Raw genomic sequence first — 25,636 nt, forward strand, 5'->3', positions numbered from 1 at the left:
ACCCTCTCTCTTTGCACCTTTTACTGTGACTGGCTTTCCATTGCCTAAATAAATGAGTAAATATTCTCTTCCTTGTTTTGAACTCCAGCTATTCCTCCAGCACCTTATGACATTAAAATATCAAATGTTACTGACACATCTGCAGTGATCTCCTGGGTGTTACCAAAAAAACATGCCATCTCCTCTGTGGTTATAAGATGTAAGGTGTATGGTGCAACAACATACACTGAAGATATATCAATCAACTTGGCAGAGATGCCAACTTCAGAGTACGTCTTGAAGGGGTTACAACCTGAGACTCCCTACTTAGTGGAGGTCTTAGCCAAGAACAATAAGGGGGAGAGCAAACCAAATGTAATGAAAGAACTTCGAACGGCAGCAACTCCACCAGGTAAGAATTGTAAGAACTCTGCTAACTGCAGTATGAATCTGGATTTGTGTATATAAATATATGTATGTACAGAAGAATCTTGATTATCTGAAGGACACAGACAGGCAGTATTTCATTCGGTTAATCAAATTCCAGATAACATAGTTCAGCTGAGCATCAGGACCTTGCAATCTTTAGATTAGATTAGATTCCCTACAGTGTGGCAACAGGCCCTTTGGCCCAACCAGTCCACATCAACCCTCTGAAGAGTAACCCACTCAGACCAATGCACCTAACAGTATGGGCAATTTACCTGACCTGCACATCTTCAGACTGTCGGAGGAAACCAGAGTACCCGGTGGAAACCCGCACAGGCACAGAGAGAACGTGCAAACCCCACACAGACAGTTGCCTGAGGCTGGGATCGAACCTGGGACGCTGGTGCTGTGACGCTGCAGTGCTAACCACTGAGCTACTGTGCCATCTGGTGGGTAGCAGATTATCTTGCAGAAAATCAGATTATCTTGCTGGATAATCTGATATTCGGATAATTGACTGCCCGATAATCGAGGTTTCACTGTATATATACTTATATGTGAGAACATGTAGGCTTATCTTGTTAATATTCAGGCTCAATATGCATTAAAAGAACATCAAATCAATCCTTGCCTTGTTTTTTAACGTGGCTTATATTTCTAAGCACAGCATACTAAAATGTCCCAAGTGACTTCACAATACTGTTACCAGACAAAAATTGACACATAAGAGGCATTGTCAAAGACTTGGGATTTAAAGAACATTTTAAAAGGAGGGAAGAGAGAGAGAGAGAGAGAGAAGTCGAGTGATGGAAAGATTTAAGGAGAGGACTACAGAGATCAAAACTTAGTCAGCTGAAGGAATTATCCTGAATATTGGGATGAAAGAAATTTGGGGTACGCAAGAGGTCAGAACTGGAAGAATACAGAGTTCTCAGAGTATCGTAAGGATACAAAAGGGATTTGAACTCAAGGATGAGAATATCAAATATGAACCATTGCTTACCTTTGAGCCTACTTATGTTGGAGAGATCAGCATTGTGTGTGATCAGATATGAGTTTGGTATCTGTCAGGATATGGGCTACAGTTCTGTAGGAAATAATGGATAAGTAACTTAAAGCTTGTTCCAGGAGGTGGGTTTTCTGCAAAGTCTTAAGGCATGAAGCAGTTACAGAGATTGGAACCTAAGTTCTAAGCATAGCTGCCAATGTCAAGAAAAGGGAGTGAGAGGATTTTCAAAAGGCCACATGTAGAAACACAAAAAGGAATTGTGCCTGTCTAAGAGTCAGCTTACTTGTCTTGAATGTAGTGCATTTTATATTGCAACATTTTCAGGATCGACCTGAGTGCAAAGTCCAGGATGATCAATTGTGATGATACTCATTGAATCAGCTCAGTTATACAAAAGGTGTAGAATGGTGCACGAGGGGTGTTTGCAGAAGGTGTAATTGCAAAGTCAATAACACCAAAAATGACTTTTGCTTCCTCACATTGGCTTTGTTGCTTTCCCTTAGCTACTTCTGGTATTGTTCAGACACCAAAACCTTTGGAACCTCTCACTGGTGGCGACCAGCAACTCTTGATGGCCATTGTGGGTTCAGTGTCCGTCACCTGTCTGACCATCCTCCTTGCACTTCTGGGTCTCTTCTGTGTACGTAAAACCCTCTTTCAGCGACGTCGAACATTCACTTACCAATCAGGATCTGTAAGTAGCACTTAGGTTAAGGTAAATACATAGCATAATCTGATGATTCTATTCAAATTCACATTTCAGATTAAATATTCTGTGGAAATCTCCAAATCCACTTGTTCATAACCTCTTAGGAATTTTCAAAATGCACGGTCGGATTTAGTGCAAGTGCAGAACTGTTATTCAAACTGATTTTGTTATGAGAAATTTAGCTTTGACTGTTTAGTATTGGTCTTTCACAATACCAGTTAAAACCCCTGTTTTACCTTTCCTTCTCTCTCTCACTTCTTTTATATTTCTCCTGTTCTTTATCACTGTTTCTTGATTGCTGAGTTTGGTTTATACATTTTTCTTTATCATGTGAAGATGGAAACAAAATGATTGGGCAGTTTAAGATGAATGTAGTAAAGAAGGAGAAGCTTCAATGAACCAAATTATTACTTTTTAGTTCTTGATTCTACCTACACATTTTTCTTATGTTTGAATTCTGTATTTCTTCCTTTTTATTTAAGTTGGTCTTCACATTTGTTGATCATCAAGGTTCAGAGCACATCCACAATTAAAGATAAAGGCTGCAATAAGTTCCTGAATGTTCAACTAAAATGGTTTCTCCCACAAATCTTAATATGTAAAAGTGTGATTTATCTATAAATCCTTGGACTTCTTGAACCTTTTAAACTATAAACCTTCTTGTGTTTTTTATATGAATGGCATGTCAGTGGTGGGTAAGTTGTTGGAGGGAATTCTGAGGGGCAGGATTGACATGTATTTGGAAAGGCAAGGACTGATTAGTGATAGTCAACATGGCTTTGTCACAGGATATCATGTCTCACTAACTTGACTGAATTTTTTGAAGAGGTGACAAAGAAGAGTGATGAAGGCAGAGCAGTGGACATTGTCTATGTGTACTTCAGAAAGATGTCTAACCCAGTTCTGCATGATAGACTGGTTAGCAATTTTAGATCACATGGGATCCAGGGAGAGCTAGCCATTGGATTAAAAAACTGGCTTGACGGTAGGAGGCAGAAGGTGGTATTGGAGGATTGTTTTTCAAACTGGAGGCCGGTGACCAGTGGTGTGCTGCAAGGATAGTTGTTGAGTCCATTGCTTTATGTCATTTATATAAATTATTTAGATGTGAGTGTAGGAGGGATGCTTAGTAAGTTTGCAGATGACACCAAAATTGGTGTGTAGTGGACAGTGAAGAAGGTGGGCTGATAGGCCGAGGAGTGGCAGATGGAATTTAATTTTGATAAATGTGAGGTGTTGCATTTTGGTAAAGCATATCAGGGCAGGACTTATGCAGTTAATAGTAGAGTCCTGGAGAGTGTTTCCAAACAAACAGACTTTGGAGTGCAGGTTCATAGTCCCGTGAAGGTGAAGTCACAAGCAGACAGGATAGTGAAGAAGGTATTTGGTACACCTGTCTTTATTGGTCAATGTGTATAGGAGTTGGGATGTCATGCCGCATTTGTACACAACATTGGTTAGGCCACTTTTGAAATACTGCATTAAATTCTGGTTGGGGTTGGAGAGTTTGACCTATAGGGAGAAGCTGGGGTTATTTTCCCTGATATGTTGGTGGCTGAGGGGTGACTTTATAGAGGTTTGTAAAATCATGGATAGGATCCTCTTCCCCTTTTTAGCCAAAGTATTTTTCCACGGGTAGTCCAAAACTAGAGGAAATAGGTTTAAGGTGAGAGGGGAAAGATATAAAAGGAACCTAAGGGGCAATGTTTTCATGCAGAGAATGGTATGTATATGGAATGAGCTGCGAGAGGACATGGTGGAAGCTGGTAAAATTACAACATTTAAAAGGCATCTAGATGGGTGTGTGAGTAGGAAGAATTTAGAGGGATATGGGCCAGATGCTGGCAAATGAGATTAGATTAATTTAGGATATCTGGTTGGCATTGCCAAGTTGGACTGAAGGATCTGTTTCTGGGCTGTACAACTCAGTGTCTTTTGCACTCAGCAGCTGGATATTGGGAGAAACTGTCAGTGTTCTATTGTCACTGGTTCCTTAACACTGTATTAGGTCATGCTAAGGCTGGTCCATAACAGGAGTTATGTTGTCATTTGCTGCAAGCGTCCTTCTGTTATTGTTCATCTGTGACAGCACAAAGTAAACCTTCAAGCAGTGATTCCATTTCCGTCAAGTAAATCTGTGTTTTTTAAGGAAGGATTCCTTGTTGCAATTCTTTCATAGATGGACTTGCATACTGTTGTAAATCATTATCCTGAAATAAAAGAAACATTTGTACCCTGAACACTTCACTGAACTGTTGCAGTAACATGCCAGTAAAATCCTGCTTGGCCAAAAGGCAACAAATAGGTAACCTTCAGTTTTATTTGTTTGCTCTGAGGGTGAAGAGACAGTCCTTCAGTTTAACTCTGGAACTCTGACGCTCACACGCAGGCCAAAGCCACAGCCCGAGCCGTTGACTTACCCTATCCTAGAATGGGACGACATCAAATTCGAGGATGTTATCGGAGAAGGAAATTTTGGGCAAGTCATCAAAGCCTTAATTAAAAAGGATGGACTGAAGATGAATGCTGCAATAAAAATGTTAAAAGGTATTATTTAAAATGTTAAAAGCAGGCCCTCCAATCTGGAGTTTTTGCTTGATTACGCTAATTTTTGCTGGGAACTTTATGGAATTACATGTAGCATATACTGTATGCAACACAATTCAAGTTTCTGCAATCCTTTCTGCTAACTTTAAAAACATGAGATTAGAATCCAGCCCTTCCTACAAAACTGGCCACACCCCACGGTGAATTCATTATCATTGGGATTTTCTGCCTGATTTGTTCATTTATACCCCTTCAAAGGGGGATCAGAAATTAAATTGGAGGTTTGGATACTGAGAGACATATTTTCGAAATATTTGAAAGGTTTTAATTGAAAATTTATCAGGGGGACTGTACTACTGGACATGAACAAAAAAATCACATTACATATTGTTGAATGCATGTAAGTGTACTGTTTGTTGGTAAATGGTAAAATGAAATGCTTGCTATAAGTGTTTTTTGAGCATTGCATTTCATTCACTGTAAGCTGGATGCAGGATGTTGGTCAAGCAAAAATGCTCATGCAAATGACTTTTTCTGTCTAGGTTTACAGTAATTTTCTTTTACTAAATTTTGCTAACTCGTATACTGTTACGGATGTGCTGTACTTTACACAGAATTTGCATCTGAGAATGATCACAGAGACTTTGCTGGAGAACTGGAGGTTTTGTGTAAACTTGGGCATCATCCCAATATCATCAATCTGCTGGGAGCCTGTGAGAACCGAGGTAAGGCATTACACAATTCTACTCAAAGGTAAAAAACTATAAAAGAGTATAGAATTTAGCATTATGAAGAAAAGTATCAAATCCAATATTTTCAAATACATGTTAAATGGCTCTGTGCTCAGATTTTCACAAATTAGCCCTTAACTGCACAATATTCAGCACTAAATCTCAAAATGCATAACCTGCATCCACGTGTTTATTTGGAGATTATACCAGAGTGTATGTAGAAGACAAGGGGGATTTAGCACAGGTAACAGTCAAGGGTTCAACACGCAAATGTGCTAGGGTCAATTATCAGGTGAGATGGCATATAATTATTCAGAGATAAATCGGAGAATGTACATGGATTAAAGGTCTTTGAAGTCAGGTAGTATACATGAATTAAGAATTTAGTGAACTTGTACACAGCAATCAATGGTAGATTAATAAAAATGATATGGATTAAGGAATAAGCCAGACAGCAAGCAAGAGTCGAGGGTTAGACTAGCAAGTGTGCAGGTACCAGTTACCTTAATTCAACAGAGTTACGTCATTCTGATATGATGGTTTAGCGATGTCGCCTGTTTGACCCATCAGGTTACCTGTACATTGCGATTGAATATGCCCCATATGGAAACCTTTTGGATTTTCTACGGAAGAGCAGAGTTCTGGAAACAGACCCAGCCTTTGCAAGGGAGCATGGAACTGCATCAACACTGACATCTCAGCAGCTCCTACAGTTTGCATCTGATGTGACAAAGGGAATGCAATATTTGAGTGAGAAACAGGTGAGAAATGGAATGAAAGGGATAATATTTTTATTTGTTGGTTGACATCATTATGGTGCCAGCGGCTGAGAGTAAATGTGGTCATAATCATTGTGATTGTGCGAGTTAACTATGTTTGTGTGTATGTGATACTTGTATGCATCACCTATATGTATACAAGAATTTAGATGGGGAGGCAATAGCCTAATGGTATTATCACTAGACAACAGACCCAAGAAATATTCTGGGGGCCCAGGTTTGAATCCCACCATGGCAGATCGAGTTAAAAGTCTAATGAAATCATTTCAATTGCTGAGAAAAAAAAAAATTTAGCTGGTTCACTAATGGCCTTTAGGAAAGGAAATCTGCTGTTCTAACCTAGTGTGGCCGACATATCACTCCAGACCCACAGCAATGTGGTAAACTCTTAGGATGGGCAATAAATGCTGGGCTAGGCAATGACCCCCACATCCCCGAATGAATAAACAAATAAGTGTGTGTGCTGTTAGTGCCTCCAGTGCACAGTTAACTGAATAAATATAAGCATGTTATTTCAATTCTGTGTATTGAATTTGTTGAAGATTTTAACTTAGGTGTGAAACTGTACTGTAAGTGCTTTGTATGTGTAAAATAGTGTAGTTAAGTTGAACTGATGCTGTCCTGTGCACCCTCTGCCACATTTTCAATTGTTCCTATGTTCCTCTCCTCCGTCCCACTTTATCTTCTCTATACTTGCTTAAAGCCTGTCATATCTCTAACTTGTTTAAGTCCAGCCACACAATAATTGACCTGAAATGCTTACTTCTAAATTTAATAGTAAACTTTATGCTATTTTACTTGCTGAACATTCCAGTATAATCTGCTTATATTTCAAATTTCCAGCATCAACAGTATTTTATCATTGTATTAGAGGATGTAGTGGTTATGGTTAATACTTGAATTGAGTTGACACTCCCACTAAGTGCAGTTGTCAGTGTGCTTTATCCACTTACACATCAACACGTGGAAATCTGCTGAGACAGTGGTACATGAGCTTTCACATAAAGTCACAAAAAAATTGCACAGATGACCATTTTCATTTCATTGAGTCTGAATCCCACTGTGAATTAATCTTTGATCACTGCTTCATGCTGAAGTACTCTGCTGTTTCCAAATCTGATGCAAGAATTGTCTCAGTTCATTCATAGGGATCTCGCAGCCAGAAATGTGTTAGTGGGAGAAAATCTTGTGGCGAAAATCGCAGACTTTGGACTTTCCCGAGGGGAAGAGGTGTATGTAAAAAAGACAATGGTAAGATTGGAATACAAAAGTATTTTATCCAACAGGATGTTTTTATATTTCTCCATCATTAATGCCACCCATGAATTATCTTGCCGTATAATATCTTACAATGCCGATAGTGGCTTTGGAACATTACCTATTCACTTTTGGTGAATTCCTGAGGAGTTGAAATTTCCTGAGTGCCACCTTCAAATGAAATATTAGATCAATGCCACATCCACAGGTCCCTGTGGCCATGGTAGGCATCAAGGATCCTATGGTGTGATTTAAAGCAGAGAGAAAATTCTCGTGGTGCGACAGCCAACATTGATTCTTCAACAAATACATGTAGATCAATTGATAATACATCTCATCTGTTTGTGGGATCATGCAGGGTAAATAATGAGTCACATTCATTTCTCAATTTCTTATAAATGTTAGCTTTGTGTCTAATTACAACGAATGTAATATGTATATTTTTTATGCTCTAAGCTATAATCGTTTATATAAAGAACCTTATTTTGCTTCTGCCACCTGTAGCTACTCCTGCCAGGAGATCTGCTATCATGGTGTGCCCAGCCGATCTGTCCTGTGTCATCCTGACATGTCCACTGTCACTCACCTGCGACCAGTCAGTGAGATCTGTCATCCAACTATGTCTCGGCCTATCCCTCTTTCTGACATCCTCTCCTTTGTACTCCTGAAGAGATTTGTGTAGCTTTTCAGCTCTTATCAAATACAGTACTAACATTTCTGCATCACTTTCTAAAAAATTGTGAAAAAGGTTTATTTAGCCAGTCAGGTCTCCTCATACTTGTTCAATTAAAATATATGATGTATTCAAGTAACAGGAAAGTTGATTGAAAAAAAGGTTTTGACACAACAAACTGTACTTTATGAAGTTCTTTTCACTCTTACGACTTCAAGTAGGTGGTCTGTATATGAAATTTATGTCTCAGCATCCATGTTTCAAATGCCTCATTTTCTTCTACGAATCTTTACTTATCATTCAGGTTTCTGAAGCATGGAGGATTATGGAGTTTTTGTCCCCTTCTCACAAGATTGGGCTCATCAGTAAATTACTATCAATATCCTTCTAACTCATGCATCACGTGCCATTTTCTGCTCCTATGTTATTCCAGTGTGATCGCATCCGCTTCAGTCTTCATTGTAATTTTCTCTAACATATTCATGCTACTACGCTTCTTTTTATTATTCCTGGTGTTCATACTCTATACTATAAACCTTTAGATTTAGGCAGATCATATCAAACAGCATATTCTTTCAGCTTTTACCAGCAAGCAAGTAAACCATACTCGTAAAAGATATAACATCATCCAACATTAGATGTGATTCTATGATTGGACAATATTTTCTAAACAATTCTGAGTGTGCCAAGAATTATGTGGACAACCAATTTAGGATTCTTTATTGGACTCACAGTGTGATGCACATTTGTGCTCAGGAAGCTACATATGTTATTACAAGGGGCTCTGTTCTTTGCAAGAAGAACATGTATCTACACTGTAGATGATAGCCATTCTCTGGCTCATTTCTCTGGCCTTGACCAATCACAGCCAACCTACCGGCTTGAAAGTTTAAACCAATCCTGGCAGTTAATTGTCATTCATCATTAACTGGTGCATACACCATGGTTTTGCCTCAGCCAATCAGAATCCAATTAATCAACACTCGCTACTCTCATACAGTATAATGTTTTCACATTACATTGGTATTTATAATGAATTATCCTATTGAGAGCAAAATGAAAAGTCCCCACTGTCTATTTGCTTTTACTACTTGTTTCGTTTGTTCTGATTCCTCAAACCTAGAACAGTCATACTTGTTTTGTTTTTTAAGTGTGAATGCTACACTAATGCTTTTATCCTTCAACATGTCAAACTTTAAAGAGTCGCTCATTTTGTTCCCCTGTGAATTGTTTAGGGAAGGCTTCCAGTGCGGTGGATGGCAATTGAATCCTTAAACTACAGCGTCTATACAACTAAAAGTGACGTGTGAGTAACCACTAATAAGAAAGAGAATTTTGACACTAGTTCAGTTCAAGTCACTTTGTATGTTACTCACTGATGTACTAATGCAACCAGTGGCATCTCACCTTGCGTGTAGGCTTTTATGAGAAAATAGGAAGCAACAGTCTTTGAGTGGTTCTGAGGAAGGGTCACTTGACCCAAAAAGTTAACTCTGATTTCTCTCCAGAGATGCTGCCAGGCCTGCTGAGCTTTTCCAGCAATTTCTGTTTTTGTTTCAAATGGGGCCATTAGGGAAAAGTTAGCACAGTATGCGAGATTAATGCAGTGTAGCATAGAATAGTGCCGACAGCATGGATTCAAAACCTGTATAAGCTGAGATAATTCTCGGGCTATCTCCTCACCTTGCCCCTAAAGATACCATGATAATGAGCTGCAGTTAGCAAAGCTTGAACATGTAAAATAGAGAATAGAGCACATGGAGTTATGCCGTGATAACGTTTCTGGGATGTGATTTTCAACAATCTGTGTACAGGAGAGATGAGGTTTTATGCAGGTACCCATTATAATCCCTGACCAATTTTTCTTTCTATTGAACTAAGTCAAAAGCAAGGTCAAGCAAGAATTGCATACTCAGGCCAATCAACTGGACTCTGAAATTGAAAACTGCATCTGTAATTTTTGTCGGTTTTAAAGAGATGCTTCCCCCAATTGTTATTAAAAGAATTCCTATCCTGATTCTTTCTTCCATCAAACTAACAATTAAACCTCAATTTCTAATGTGGTAATGCCATTTTGTTTATTAGTTTTCTCCTTTAATAAATATTCTTGAAGTTAAAGATTATCCTGCATTTGCACAAATCTAATTGACATCATTGTATGGAGAGGTGAGAGTAAACCAACTGTATCTGGTTGTGGTGACTGACTCCGAGCTATTCTATGTCAGAGTGTCTCCTGATACTGCTATCAGCCAGTCAATTGGAAGCATGCTAGGACTTATAGCAAGATTCACAGTAAGCAAACAAAATCTATTCATTCGTCAAACAGAGTCCAATTAAACATTGCCGACCATAAAAGAAAATCAGTGATAGCATCGGTGTGAGATGTACCAAACAGACCTCACAATTTAAAATGATAGAAACTTCTGATTAAAAGTGATTTTTACAGCATATTGAAGCAAGGTAGTTCCACAACACGGTTTATGTGTCTAAGGTCAATCACAGTAACTTTCAGCAGTGTGATGTGCTGAAATGATTGATGAGGGAGTTTCTTTCCACTAAGGACTGGAATAATATGTGTCACCGTATGCAGTCATTTTTATAACCGAATGTTTGTTAAAGTATTTAGTCTCTCCATTTCTGCACCCATTCAAATATCCTTCCAGAGTCACCAGGCCGAAGTTTATCTTCTGCACTGACTGATTTGAAAGCTCAAGGGGCACAAAAATTTAGCAGACTGCTTTCTGCCACATAACTGCCTCCATTTTATGAGGCAGGGTACCCCATAAAATCCAATCCAATGAGACAAATTGCTAACACAGAATGATAAATAGTTATGTCTTTACCATTGAGCCTTGGGGAGGTACATCTTGACTGTCATTTTTGGCTGAAATTTGGCTTTATTCTCCATCATTGGACCTTACAGACAGGTCCCTCTGCACTGTCAAATTCATTTCACAACTCAAAGCTCTACAGCAGGCATTTCTTAATTGACCACTAATTACAAGTTAATTATGAGAAAGATCATTCAATGCATCTTGATTCATGCATTAGAAAGATCCCAGCTCCCCCAATTCCAGAATTTATTTGTTTCCTAAATAATCTCGGGATTTGTAATTAGTGTATCTCAAAGTTCCTTTGCATGTGGTAATCATATTTTATGCAAAAAGCTCTTGATACCTATTGTTCCTTTTACAAATCTTATCCCAGTATTTACATCCTTTTAATCTTTCTCTAGTGCTTCAATGTCCTTTTTTATTGTGCGGAACAAATCTTAACCCTCAAAGATTGATTCCAGCCACCACTGGTGCACAGTGGCAATATTGTGTACAGAAGATACATTACAGTAACTCAGCAATCCTTCCTCCCAAATCTGTGATCTCTAACACTTGGAATGCCAATGGTAGTAGATACTTGGGAATTTACAAGTTCCATTCCAAGCCAAACTCTATCCTGATTTGAAAATATGTTGCCATTCCTTCAACATCACTGGATCAAATTCTTGGAACTACTTTCCTACCAGCGCTATAGGTGTGCCTGCAAGAGATGAACAGTAGCGATTCAGTTGTGAAGGGTAATTAGAGACAGGCAATAAATGCTGACTCTGAAAGAATAATAAAAACATATAGTGCTCCATGTAATCAAAATAAGAATATTGATAATAAACCTAATTTTATGTCTACTCTTCCACAAATGAATCTCAACATTTTGTAATCATTATGGCCTTATAACATCTTTTCCTAAACATTTGACGTATACTATAGAACATTATTTGCCTTCCCTATAGTTGAACTTTTGTACAGAGGCCTTGCTGGTCCTCTATTGTTTTTTGTTCTATATCTTGTATCCATTTGGTGGCTGTCATTTACTTAGGCAGACTACCACCATTGAACTTCCTCCTGCCTCTTTCACCATTAAGCTTCTAACCAATGCTTTATATTTAAAAGGAAAAGATTTAAAAGGGACCTTAGGGGCAACTTTTTCATGCAGAGGATGTTGCATGTATGGAATGAGCTGCTAGAGGAAGTGGTGGAGGCTGATACAATTACAACATTAAAAGGTATCTGAATGAGTATATGAATAGGAAGGGTTGAGAGGGATATGGGCCAATTGCTGGCAAATGGAACTAGATGAATGTAGGATATCTAGTCGTCATGGATGAGATGGACTGAAGGGTCTGTATAGCTCTATGACTCTATATACTGTTGCAGTTCCTAATACATAGGCTACTATCTAGCAGGTTATGTCTTTACAGCATTCATACCTATCTATTTTCCAATAAATATAAGTCTGGCAGTTTTTCTTCTGTCACCTGCTTCTTAATCAAGGTTTCCTCAATGCTATTTCTTCTCAGACCTGTTTTCTTGATGTTCAGCATCTTAATAATATATTGTTATTCTATTGAATGATCAATTCCTCTCACCCCATTTATCTTTAATTTGGTACTTCAGTGGGATATAGATCTAAGAAAGTACTGACACGCACCAATGATTAAATGCTGATGATGCAGAGTGGACCTACACTCCTGAGGAGAAGTTTCTGTAATTTGATATCAAGCTGATTCTGCAGGAAATATGACTTCGGTGATGTGCTCATTCGGAACCACGCATGTAAAGATAACTTTTCTCAGGAAGCAGCTGGTGTTCATTCAGCCACAGTTTGTATCCAGCGGTACATGCCGCAAGATACTCCAAAAGAAAATGTTTCCTGGATTTCTGTTACTTCAGTTATTTTTCAGACTACACCATGCAAACCATGGGAGGAAAATTGTGCCCAGATAAAGTTAGCCTGATAATAATTCTGAAAGCCTTTGGAGGATCTCAGAAAGCAATTCAGTCTGTTAGCCTCTTAAGCCAAGGCTGCAGTGCATGAAATATTGAAGGGTCAAGCACAAAATGAAGGGAAAGAAAACTCTCAAGATATAAACATGTTTCCACAGGCAACTGATCGAGCCTCCAACTAACTAAGTGGTTGTTGTTGAAGAAGCAGTGTTGCTGCATAATACTATTCCTCTGTATGTCTACATAGTACCATTCCCAAGGCTCAAGACAAACAATGGCACAAGCAATTCTAAGGAAGCAACATTTGTAAAATAACCTACACTTTAAACTTTTTATCGCATTGCATAGGAAACAATTATAAACTAAAAATAAAACCGATATTTGTCCCCTAACAAATATCAGTTATTGCTCAGAGTCATTGCATTTAGAATATCCTACAATCAAAGCCCACTCTTTGCTTGGAAATGTCAAGATAGTACTCATTATCGATGCTTAGATATTACTCAGAACCATAAGGATTACTCCAGACAACCAGTGACTACTTACTGCATGGAGCTATCAAAATTATTCTCCCCACTGTCGGCATCCAATTCCTGCTGTTGGACCTGTTAGATTATTACTGTTACTGAGCTATGAGTGATGGCATGCTGTTCAAATTTTATTGTCTGTTAATCTAATTGCAAATGATTCTCATATGAATTTTATCTTCCTTCAGCTGGTCATTTGGAGTGTTGTTATGGGAGATTGTCAGTCTTGGTAAGTGAGATCAACCCACATTTGTTTTTTGGATTGTATGTTTTTATTCTGAATGAAAAAAAGATTTAAAAACTCACCTCTAGCATCACGGCCTGCCATTGTTGTTCCAGCAGCAGGAAGTGTGGGAGCATTAGGCAGGAGGCTGTCGGGAAAGTGAGCAAAAAATTTTAAAACTCACCTCTAGCATCGAGGCTCGCATTTTACAGGAGCAGAGGCAGAGGTGAACACCAGGAGTTGCTGGCAATATATTTGGGCAGTGGGAAGATTGGGAAAACTTTAAAGGTCAACAGAAAGCCATAAAGAAAAGTAAGATAGAATATGAGAAAAAGCTAGCACAGAATATAAAGACAGATAGCAAAAGTTTCTATAAATACATAAAATGAACTGAGTGGCTAAAGTAAATGTTGGTCCTTTAGAAAATGAGAAGGGGCAGTTAGTTATGGGATATGATGAAATGGCTGAGGCATTGAACAGGTACTTTGCATCGGTCTTCACAGCGGAGGATACTAATAACATGCCAGTAAGTGACAAAGAGACAGAGGTAGGTGAGGACCTGGAAACAATTATTATTACAGAAGAAGTAGTGTTGGATAAGCTGATGGAGCTAAGGATGGATATGTCTTCTGGCCTTGATGGAATGCATCCCAGGGTACTAAAAAAGATGGCGGGAGAAATAGCAGGTGGACTGGCGGATTTTCTAAAATTCGCTAGACTCTGGAGCAGTCCCAGCAGATTGGAAAATAGCAAATGTGATGCCACTGTTTAAAAAGGCAAGTAGACAAAAAATGGGGAATTATAGACCATAAGCTTAACCTCTGTAGTGGGGAAGATGCTTGAGTCTATTATCAAGGAAGAAATAGTAGGGCATCTCGAAAGAAATTGTCTCATGGTGCAGACGCAGCATGGGTTGATGAAGGGCAGGTCATGCTTCACAAATCTTTTGGAATTCTATGAAGACATTTCAAGCAAGGTGGACAATGGGGACCCAGTGGATGTGGTGTACCTAGCTTTCCAAAAGACCTTTGACAAGGTGCTGCACATGCGGTTGCTGCATAAAATGCATGATGTTAGGGGTAGAGTATTAGCGTGGATAGAGGATTGGTTAACTGTCAGGAAGCAAAGAGTGGGGATAAATGAGTGCTATTCTGGCTGGCAATCAGTGACTGGTGGTGTACCTCAGGGATCAGTGTTGGGACCACAATTATTTATATAGATAATTTGGAGTTGGGGACCACATGTACAGTGTCAAAATTTGCCAATGACACTAAGATGAGTGGCAGAACAAAGTGTGCAGAGGACTGTGAAACTTTGTAGAGGAATATAGATCATTGGATGAGTGGGTGAAGGTCTGGCAGATGGAATACAATGTTAGTAAATGTGAAGTCATACATTTTGGGAGGAGTAACAGCAAAGTAGATAATTTTTTGAATAGTAAAAAGTTGCAGCATGCTGATTTGCAGAGGAACCTGGGTGTCCTTGTGCATGAATTGCAGAAGGTTGGTCTGCAGGTGCAACACGTAATTAGGAAGGTAAATGGAATTTTGTCCTTCATTGCTTAAGGGTTACAAGCAGAGAATTAATTGCTCAAAGCTGAGAGGTAATGTTACAGCTGTACGAGGTGCTGGTGAGGCCATACCTGGGGTACTGTGTGCGGATTTGATCTCCTTACTTAAGAAAGGATGTACTGGCAATGACAGGGATACAGAGAAGGTTCACTAGGTTGATTCCGGAGTTGAGGGAGTTGTTTTATGAGGACAGGCTGAGTAGACTGGGATTATATTCATTGGAATTCAGAAGAATGGAGAGTGGGGGGAGGTAGGGATCTTACAGAAACATGTAAAATTATGAAGGGAATCAATAAAATAGAAATAGATAAGATGTTCCCACTGGTAGGTGAGACTAGGACAAGAGGGGATGGCCACAAGATTAGAGGAAGCAGGTTTAGAACTGAACTGAGAAGGAACTTCTTCACAGAGAGGGTTGTTAATCTATAGAATTCCTTGCATAGGGAAGTAGTTAACGCTACTTCAGTAATTATTTTTCAAAGCTAAGGTACTTTTTTGAAGAATTAAGGAATATGGTGAAAACACAGGTAAGTGGAGTTGAGTCCACGAGAAGGTTAGCCATGATCTTACTGAGTGGCAGAGCAAGCTCGAAGGGCTTGATGATCTACTGCTGCTTCTAGTTCTTATGTTCTTATGATCAGAATTACGTCTGGGATGCTCCAGGTCTAACCAAGATTGTATAAAATTGAAGAGGAGAAAGTGAGGTCTGCAGATGCTGGAGATCAAAGTTGAAACTTTATTGCTGGAACAGCCCAGCAGGTCAGGCAGCATCCAGGGAACAGGAGATTCGACGTTTCGGGCACAGGCCCTTCTTCAGGAATGTGCCCGAAACGTCGAATCTCCTGTTCCCTGGATGCTGCCTGACCTGCTGGGCTGTTCCAGCAATAAAGTTTCAACTGTATAAAATTGAAGTATGACTTCACTATTCCTGCACACAAATCATCTTGCGATAAAGTTAATATTCTATTAGCACTCACAATTGTTCGTTGCACCTGCATGTTAGTCTCCAATGACCTATTAACAGTCACCCAGAAATCTTTGTATGTTTACACTTTCTAATCTTTTGGAATGCAAGAAGTACACTGTATATGTTCCTCATACTAAAAGCAGATCACCTCACATTTTTCCACATTATATTTCATCTGCCATATTCTTGCCCAGTTTGAAGACTGTCCAAATCCTTTTGAGGCCACTCTGTATCTTCCTCACAGCACATATTCTGACTTAGCTTTGTGTCATCCACAAGCATGGATATATAACATTTGTTCTCCATGTTTAAATCAATATATATTGTGAACAGCTAAGGCCCAAATACTTATCCGAGTCACAGCCTGCCAAAGTGAGAAGCATCTGTTTAGTTCTAGTCTATTTTTGCATGTTAGCAAAAACCTGCATATTACCTTCACTCCCATATTCTTTAATATTGCTAACCAACCTCTTGAAGGAGACTTTACCAAAAGCTTTCTGAAAATCCACTATATTCATTGACTCCCATTTGTTAATACTTCTCAAAAAAACTCCCAACAGTTCATTAGACATGATTTTCCATTCATTTGTTCATGTTGATTATGTTCAATCAGTTCGTATTGATCCTGGTGTCCATCGTTTATCTCATCATTTTCCCTACAACCTAATGGAAACCAACAGGTCCGTAATTCCGCATTTTCTCTTTGCAGCTATTCTCAAGTCATGGGTGATATTTTCTACCACTAAATCTGCAGGATCCATTCCAGAATCATTCACTATCTCTCCACTGTTTCTTTCAACACTGTAGCATGCAAAATGTCAGGTTGTGGGCACGTATTAACCTTTTCTCCCGTTAGATTCTCCAACACACCATTGTTATTCAAACTAATTTCTTTCAATTCCTTAAACTCCCTAGTCCCTTGGATCTCTAATTTTTGGAATTTGCTTATATTTTCCTTAGTCAAGGCAGGCACTTAATAGTTATTCAGTTCCTATGTGGTTTGTCCATTCACCATTTTAAATTCTCCTGAGTCTGCCTGCAACAGTGCAGAAGAACAATATAATACAAGTCAGAATTTATGAAAAACAAATAATCAAGATGCTCAGGGGTAAAAGGCCTCCCTGATTGCTGGCATACAGGCGGCCATCAAGTAATTAGCAATCCTCCCATGTAATAGTAAGACTACAGTACAGCCTGCAAAATGCTGTAGGCCATTTAATTACAACTAATGGATGTCATAATTATGAAAACTGATCGTCTAGCTTCATGGAGAATAGCCAGGTGATCTACAGTATAGACAAGCAGGAGGCTGGAAGAACACAGCAAGCCAGGCAGCATCAGGAGGTGGAGAAGTCGATGTTTTGGGTGTAACCCTTCTTCATGAGAAGGGGAGGTGCAATAAAAGAGGGTGGCGGGGTTAGGGTGGTGAAGTGGGGAATAGGTGAATACAGGTTGAGGATATGACCTGGTTGGTCAATGGGAGGAATGCATCCGGTTGGTGGCAGGGAGTGGTGGAAGCGATTGGGAGGGGCTGGGAAAGGGGTCGGGGGATAGGAAGGGAGGTTATTAGAAATTGGAGAACTCAATGTTGAGTCCTCCGGGTTGTAGGCTGCCCAGGCAGAAGATGAGGTGTTGTTCCTCCAATTTGCAGTTTGGTTCATTGTGGCAATGGAGGAGGCCAAGGATGGTCATGTCGGAAAGGAAGTGGGAAGGGGAATTAAAATGACCGCAGAGGTTCGGTCAGCCCTTGCGGGACCAGCTGAGATGCTCGCCGACCCGTTCCCTAAGTTTACATTTGGTCTCACCGATGTAAAAAAGACCACATTGGGAGCACCTGATGCAGTAAACTAGGTTGGAGGAGAGGCAGGTGAACCTCTGTCTCACCTGGAAGGACAGGTAATCTGCAGGTGAGCTGGCCACTGCTGGAGAACCTTTCTGGATTGCATTAGGGAGCAGTCACACATGGTTCCCTTGTATTTTACCAGCACCAGCAGCCTGCATTCTGGCTACCTGGACAGAAGCCAAGTCCTCTGGGTTATGGTCTGGTAACATCATAACTATGCTACCATTTACATCCCTCTGTGATGTAAGGTGTAAGATTTATATAGAGTCATAGAGATGTACAGCATGAAAACAGACCCTTCGGTTCAACCTGTCCATGCCAACCAGATATCCCAACCCAATCTAGTCCCACCTGCCAGCACCCGGCCCATATCCCTCCAAACCCTTCCTATTCATATACCCATCCAAATGCCACTTAAATGTCGCACTTGTACCAGCCTCCACCACATCCTCTGGCAGCTCATTCCATACACGTACCACTTCATAACATCTTTCCAATAGAAAGGAGACCAGATTTGCATGCAATATTCCAACAGTGGTCTAACCAAATGTCCTGTACATCCGCAACATGACCTCTCAACTCCTGGACTCAATACTCTGACCAATAGTTGAAAGCATACCAAACGCCTTCTTCACTATCCTATCAACCTGCGACTCCACTTTCAAGGAGCTATGAACCTGCACTCCAAGGTCTCTTTGTTCAGCAACACTCGCTAGGATCTTACCATTAAGTAGTTAAGTCCTGCTAAGATTTGCTTTCCCAAAATGCAGCACCTCGCATTTATCTGAATTAAACTCCATCTGCCACTTCTCAGCCCATTGGCCCATCAGGTCCAGATCATGTTGTAATCTGAGGTAACCCTCTTCGCTGTCCACTACACCTCCAATTTTGGTGTCATCTGCAAATTTACTAATTGTACCTCTTATGTTTGCATCCAAATCATTTATGTAAATAACAAAAGGTAGAGGATCCAGCACCGATCCTTGTGGCACTCCACTGGTCACAGGCCTCCAGTCTGAAAAACAATCCTCCACCACCACCCTCTGTCTTCTACCTTTGAGCCAGTTCTGTATCCAAAACATTTATTTTGTATTTTGATATGTGGCTTGTGACATTTGTCTGTCAATGAAGGTGTTCATGACTAACTTGCAAGTATTTACTGTCGGGAAGGACGTGGAAGCAAGAGAACTTGAGGAAATAAATGGTGATATCTTGAAAAGTGTCCATATTATAGAGTAGGAAGTGCTGAAAGTCTTAAAAAGCATAAAGGTAGATAAATCCCCGGGGCATGATCAGGTGTTTCCCAGAACATTTTGGGAAGCTAGGGAAGAAATTTCTGGACCCCTTTCTGAGATATTTGCACCAGCAATAGCCATGACTGAGGTGGCAGAAGACTAGAGGGTGGCTAATGTGATGCCATTATTTTTAAAAGACTATAAGGAGAAGCCTGAGAACTACAGAATGGTGAGACTTAGATCAGTGGTGGATAATCTGAGGGACAGGATTTAGATGCATTTGGAAAGTCTAGGACTGATTAGGGTAGTCAGCATGGCTTTGTTTGAGGGACATTGTGTCTCACTAACTTGATTGAGTTTTTTTGAAGAGGTGACAAAGAAGATTGAAGACAGAGCAATAGATGAGGGGAGATCAAACTGAGGTATTCAAAATAATAAAAGATGTGGTTAAAATAGATGTGGAATGGATGTGTCCTCCTGTGGGACATTCTAGGATGAAAGATCATATTCTTAGGATAAGGGGGAGCAAATTTAAACCAGAGTTGAGGAGAAACTACTTCTCCCAAAAGGTTGTGAGTCTGTGGAATTTGCCGAAGTGCAGTGGATGCTGGGGCAGTGTGCAATTTTAAGGAGGAGTTAGACAGATTCTTAATTGGTAATGGGTTTAACGGATATGGAGAGAATGCAGGAAAATGGGAGTGAGGACCATATCAGCCATTTCCAAATGGCAGAGCAGACCCGATGGGCCAAATGGCCTAAATCTGCTCCTATATGTTATGAACTTATGAATTTATGAGCGTTGTCTGTATGGACTTCAGTAAAACATTTGACAAGGTTACACATGTTAGACTGGTTAGTAAGGTTAGATCGCATGGGATCCAGTCGAAGCTAGCATTTTGGATACAAAACTGACTTGAGGAAAGAGAGGGTGGTGGCGGAGGGATGTTTTTCAGACTGGAGGCCTGTGACGAGCGATGTGTCACAAGGATCAGTGCTGGATCCACTGCTTTTCATCAATTATATAAATGATTTGGATATGAGTATAGAAGGTGTTGTTAGTAAGTTTGCAGATTACATCAAAATAGGTGTTGTAGCGGATAGTAAAGTAAAATGGGATCTTGATCAGACGAGCAATGGGCTGAGAAGTAGCAGGTAAGAGATTAATTTAGATAAATGTGAGGTGTTGCATTTTGGTGAGCCAAACTAGGGTAGGACTTAAGCAGTAGTTGGTAGGGCCCTGGGGAGCGTTGCTGAACAAAGACACCAAGGGATGCAGGTGCATTGTTCCTTGAAAGTGATATTGCAGATAGACAGAGTAGTGACGAAGGCATCTTGCATGCTAGCCTTATTTTTTCATAACACTGAGTATAAGAGTTGGGATGTCTCGTTGCAGTTGTCTAAAGCATTAATGGGCTGAAAATGTGTTGCTGGAAAAGCGCAGCCGGTCAGGCAGCATCCAAGGAGCAGGAGAATCGATGTTTCGGGCATGAGCCCTTCTTCAGGAATCAGATTAAGACATTAATGGGGTCACTTTTAGAATACTGCATACAATTCTGTTTGCCCTTCTATTGGAAGGATAGTACTAAATTGGAGAAGGTGCAGAAAAGATTTACAAGGATGGTGCCAGGACTGGAGTATTTAAGCTGGAGGAGATGCTGAATAGGCTGGGGCTTTTTCCCTTGGAGCAATGGAGACTGAGGGGTGACCTTAGGCTTATAAAATTATCAGGGACATGGATAGGGTAAATAGACAAGGTCTTTTTCTGAGGGTGGCAGAGTTTAAAACTAGAAGGCATAGATTTAAGGTGAAAGGGGAAAGATTTAAAAAGGATGTGAAAGGTAACTTTTTCACATTGAGAGTGGTGTATGTATGGGGAACAAGCACCCAGAGGAAATCATGGAGGCAAGTTACAATTACAAAATTTAAAAGACATCTGGTTGGGTCTATGAATTGGAAGGTTTTAGAGGAATATGGGCCAAGTGCTGGCAAATGAGACCACATCAGATAGGGATGTCTAGTCAGTGTGGATGAGTTGGACAAAAGGCTCTGTTTCTGTACTGTATCACTCTATGACTCTATTTCTTAGCTTTTCTTTTGAAACACTGTATGAAAGAAAAAGAGTTCATGAAGAATGAGGGGCATTTGTTTTGATTACAAGCAAACATTAAATAATTCTTATCAGGTTTCAACCTGAGAAACTCTCTTTAGTTTGAGATTGTAGAAATCATGGCTGAAGCTGATTGTATAAGACAGTTGATCCTGAAGATTAGATTCCCTACAATGTGGAAACAGGCCCTTTGGCCCAACAAGTCCACACCAACCCTCCAAAGAGTAACCCACCCTGACCCATTTCCCTCTGACTAATGCACCGAACACTATGGGCAATTTAGCATGGCCAGTTCACCTGACCTGCACATCTTTGGACTGTGGGAGGAAACCGGAGTAACCAGAGGATACCCACGCAGACACTGGGAGAATGTGCAATCTCCACACAGACAATCACCCAAGGCTGGAATCAAACCTGGGACCTTGGTGCTAGGAAGCAGCAGTGCTAACCATTGAGCCAGCGTGCCGCCGAAAGAAGAAAGGGGATTATTTCAAACAGTTAAGAAATGGGTTCCTTCAGTGTAAAGAGAGTTTAGTTTGGAAGTTCCAGACCAGAAATGATTTGTTAAATTCCAAATGGGTTATTTGAACCTTGGTTGTGTGAAGACTCAAGGAAAAGGCTTTTGAATTTGCAAGACAGAGAATCAAAGTCACAACTAAATTAAGCCCTAGACATGTTAGAGAAGGGAGTTCTGCCTGAATGTGTTGCAAAGAAGTGCTGATGGGATTAATGTGATTGTCTTTTACTGGGCATTTCAAAATGTTATATGTGAATTGTTTGATTTATTCCATTTAATTATTCATTTATTTTATGTAACAATATTTTGCTTTATTGTGAAAACCAAATCTGCAGCATTGCATGTTTGTATTTCAGTGAAATTCCGCCTTGTTAGAACAAAACAAAAATGTGACCTACCCCTTCAGCCTTGTCCAATAATAATCTCAGCTGGGATTACACTGTCTTACTTTTCGAATTTTTTGGCGGCCTGTATTATATGTCATGGACTCTCATGTTGCTTAACATCAAAAGAAGTCTGTCCAGTTTCCCTATTTATTTTGTGCTATTTCCTGTCTCTTTATTGTAGGTGGAACACCATATTGTGGAATGACATGTGCAGAACTTTATGAGAAATTACCACAGGGCTTCCGGATGGAGAAGCCTCTGAATTGTGATGATGAAGTGTGAGTGTCTAACTGTTGATCCTCGTATTTACAGCCACCGTGCTGACTCTGGAATCCCAGTCTCAACCATACTCACAAAGCTTTTAGAACTTTTAGTGTTTTATGTCTTTATTTGTTTTATATTTGTTTTCCACACTGGTGACCATTTAATTCCATGAATAGAATCACTAATATATTTCTTTCAAATGCCTTTTCTCTCATTCTGATCAGTACTTTTAATATTAATGGTTAGTCTTTAATTTTACAATTATCTAAGAAATCTCAGGCTCATCATTTAGGATTATTTATAATGAAGGTGCATGTGTCTCTGAGTGAATACTTATATGCAAACAATGCCATATGCAAAGAATGCAAGGGAGAGGACAATACCAAACAATTTAATCCTAATTTATCTGGAATTCATATCCAACAATTCAATTGTAGACTATATGCCCTCTACTGGGATATATTTGATCCCAGATGAGCTTCCAACTTCACATTCATACCATCATTAAGACACCAATTTTCACCCTGTAACATTAGCAACCTCATTCTTCTGTCAGTTAATGTATTGCTAAAATCCTCATTATGCCTTGACTCTAGACTCAATTATTCCAATCTATCTCAGGTCAGTGCCTGAAATTCTACCTCTATGGCTTCTCCCCACTTATTAATTTGCTACAGCCTTAAAACACACATAGATAACTCCGTTCCTGTAATTCTGGCCTCCTGTGTATCTACAGTTTTAATTGTTCCACCACTGATGGCGATGCCTTCCATTGCTTAGCCTCCAAGCTTTGCCATACCTCTTTGCCACTCTACTTCTGAAGGACAGTCATACCAGGCTCGAAATGTCAATTCTGTTTCTCCCTCCACAGATGTGGCTAGGCCTGCTGAGTTTCTCCAGCATTCTTTGTGTTTGTTTCTCTGGCTCTCTGCTTCATTTTCCTCTTTTAAGACAACTCTTAAAGCCTACCTTTTTGATTTTGATCATTTGAAGTGTTATCTCCTAATATATTTTGGTGTTCTATAACACTCCTGCGAAGTGCCTTTGGCACGTTTATATAAAAATAAGTCACCATTTTTTATTTCAATGCAATGTTATCTCTATTGAAACAGCTTATTTTAATTTTTTTGCCTCCTTATAATAGATTTTTATTAAATCCAAGCCTAATCTATCCAAGTTCATGCAATTTACAAGGAGCCAATTTATAGTTAATTAACAGGCAAATCTCAAATTGACTTTCTCCCCTTTGATATTTCTTGCTGTAACTTAAATATTCAATAAGAAAATCGAATATTGTATACCAGCGTAAATGCTTATCGTTGCTTTTTTGAAACTTTCTTAGCTATGAATTCATGAGACAATGCTGGAGGGACCGGCCCTATGAGCGACCGACCTTTGCACAGATTTCAGTGCAACTGAACCGAATGCTTGAAGCAAGAAAGGTAATTCAAAAGTATTTGGGATTGTTAGCCAAGTAGTGAGTAGTGCTCAGTCATGTAAATGACCCACGAACAGTTGGTTATTGATATAACAATGCTGCTAACCTGAAGGGCCTCTGTTGTGGGTTACACAACAGCTGTTGTGAAGCCCAAAATGCTTGCTGTGTGCAGATGCAAAGGAGTCATGGGTGGAAATTTCAACTGAATAAATATATAGATTTTCCACAGAAATAGGTCAAGTTTTTTTTAATTTCTTTATATGTTCTGTTTTCCTCAAGTTTCTTTGTCATCTCTGCAGAGCTCTCTTTGCACAGAGATTGCAGCGCATGTAACTTCCCTGAGTAGCTGGCCAAAACCCTTGTAATCCCTCTGTGTAGCCACAATCACCGTGGCCCTGAAATTGAACAGGAAGTGATGCTGCATTGTCCTCCAGGAAAGTGTCCAAGAGCTTTGTCCAACATTGAAGTGTATAGGGCCAACATGAGGATAGTTACCAAAGGGTGCTTCTTTTATGTCCACTTAGAGTCATAGAGTCATAGAGATGTACAGCATGGAAATAGACCCTTTGCTCCTTCCCATCCATGCCGACCAGATATCCCAACTCAATCTAGTCTCACCTGCCAGCACCCGGCCCATGTCCCTCCAAACCATTCTTATTCATTTACTCATCTAAAAGCCACTTAAATGTTGCAATTGTACCAGCCTCCACCGCATCCTCTGGCAGCTCATTCCATCCACATACCATCCTGTGCGTGGAAAAGTTGCCCCTTAGGTCTCTTTTATATCTTTCCCCTCTCACCCTAAACTCATGCCCTCTAGTTCTGGACTCCCCAACCCCAGGGAAAAGACTTTGTCTATTTATCCTATCCATGCCCGTCATAATTTTGTAAACCTTTATAAGGTCACCCCTCAGCCACCGACGCTCCAGGGAAAACAGCCCCAGCCTGTTCAGCCTCTCCCTGTAGCTCAGATCCTCCAACCCTGGCAACATCCTTATACATCTTTTCTGAACCTTTCAAGTTTCACAACATCTTTCCGATAGGAAAAAGACCAGAACTGCACACAATATTCCAACAGTGGCCTAACCAATGTCCTGTACAGCCGCAACATGACCTCCCAGCTCCTGTACTCAATACTCTGACCAATAAAGGAAAGCATACTAAACACCTTCTTCACTATCCTATCTACCTGCGACTCCACTTTCAAGGAGCTATGAACCTGCACTCCAAGGTCTCTTTGTTCAGCAACACTCCATAGGACCTTACCATTAAGTGTCTAAGTCCTGCTAAGATTTGCTTTCCCAAAATGCAACACCTCGCATTTAACTGAATTAAACTCCATCTGCCACTTCTCAGCCCACTGCCCTATCATGTCCAGATCCTGTTGTAATCTGAGGTAACCCTCTTTGCTGTCCACTACACCTGCTACCCTGCACGCCAGAAAAATTGGGAAGCCACTCAGGTGTAAGAAGTTGTTGACAATACCCTCATTTGTTGAAAAATGTGGTGCTGGAAAAGCACAGCAGGCCAGGCAACATCCGAGGAGCAGGACAATCGATGTTTCGGGTATAAGCCCTTGAAGAAGGGCTGTGATTTTCCAGCACCACATTTTTCAACTCTGGTCTCCAGCATCTGCAGTCCTCACTTTCTCTTCAACAATAACTTAA

General features: G+C 40.1%; 1 protein-coding gene across 2 annotated transcripts in view; it reads left to right on the forward strand.

The window, feature by feature from the left end:
* Positions 1-25,636, forward strand: part of tie1 (tyrosine kinase with immunoglobulin-like and EGF-like domains 1) — an 89,599-nt gene that overhangs the window by 61,565 nt on the left and 2,398 nt on the right. For both annotated transcript variants that reach the window (XM_043698905.1, XM_043698906.1), the window contains 10 exons: positions 89-391; positions 1,921-2,111; positions 4,463-4,673; positions 5,288-5,398; positions 5,975-6,165; positions 7,321-7,434; positions 9,349-9,419; positions 13,607-13,647; positions 22,449-22,545; positions 23,874-23,973. In XM_043698905.1, coding sequence (XP_043554840.1) covers positions 89-391; positions 1,921-2,111; positions 4,463-4,673; positions 5,288-5,398; positions 5,975-6,165; positions 7,321-7,434; positions 9,349-9,419; positions 13,607-13,647; positions 22,449-22,545; positions 23,874-23,973 — 1,430 coding nt within the window. The remainder of the gene's footprint in view (positions 1-88; positions 392-1,920; positions 2,112-4,462; positions 4,674-5,287; positions 5,399-5,974; positions 6,166-7,320; positions 7,435-9,348; positions 9,420-13,606; positions 13,648-22,448; positions 22,546-23,873; positions 23,974-25,636) is intronic.

The sequence above is a fragment of the Chiloscyllium plagiosum genome, chromosome 11, assembly GCF_004010195.1.
Source record: "Chiloscyllium plagiosum isolate BGI_BamShark_2017 chromosome 11, ASM401019v2, whole genome shotgun sequence".
NCBI lineage: Eukaryota > Metazoa > Chordata > Chondrichthyes > Orectolobiformes > Hemiscylliidae > Chiloscyllium > Chiloscyllium plagiosum.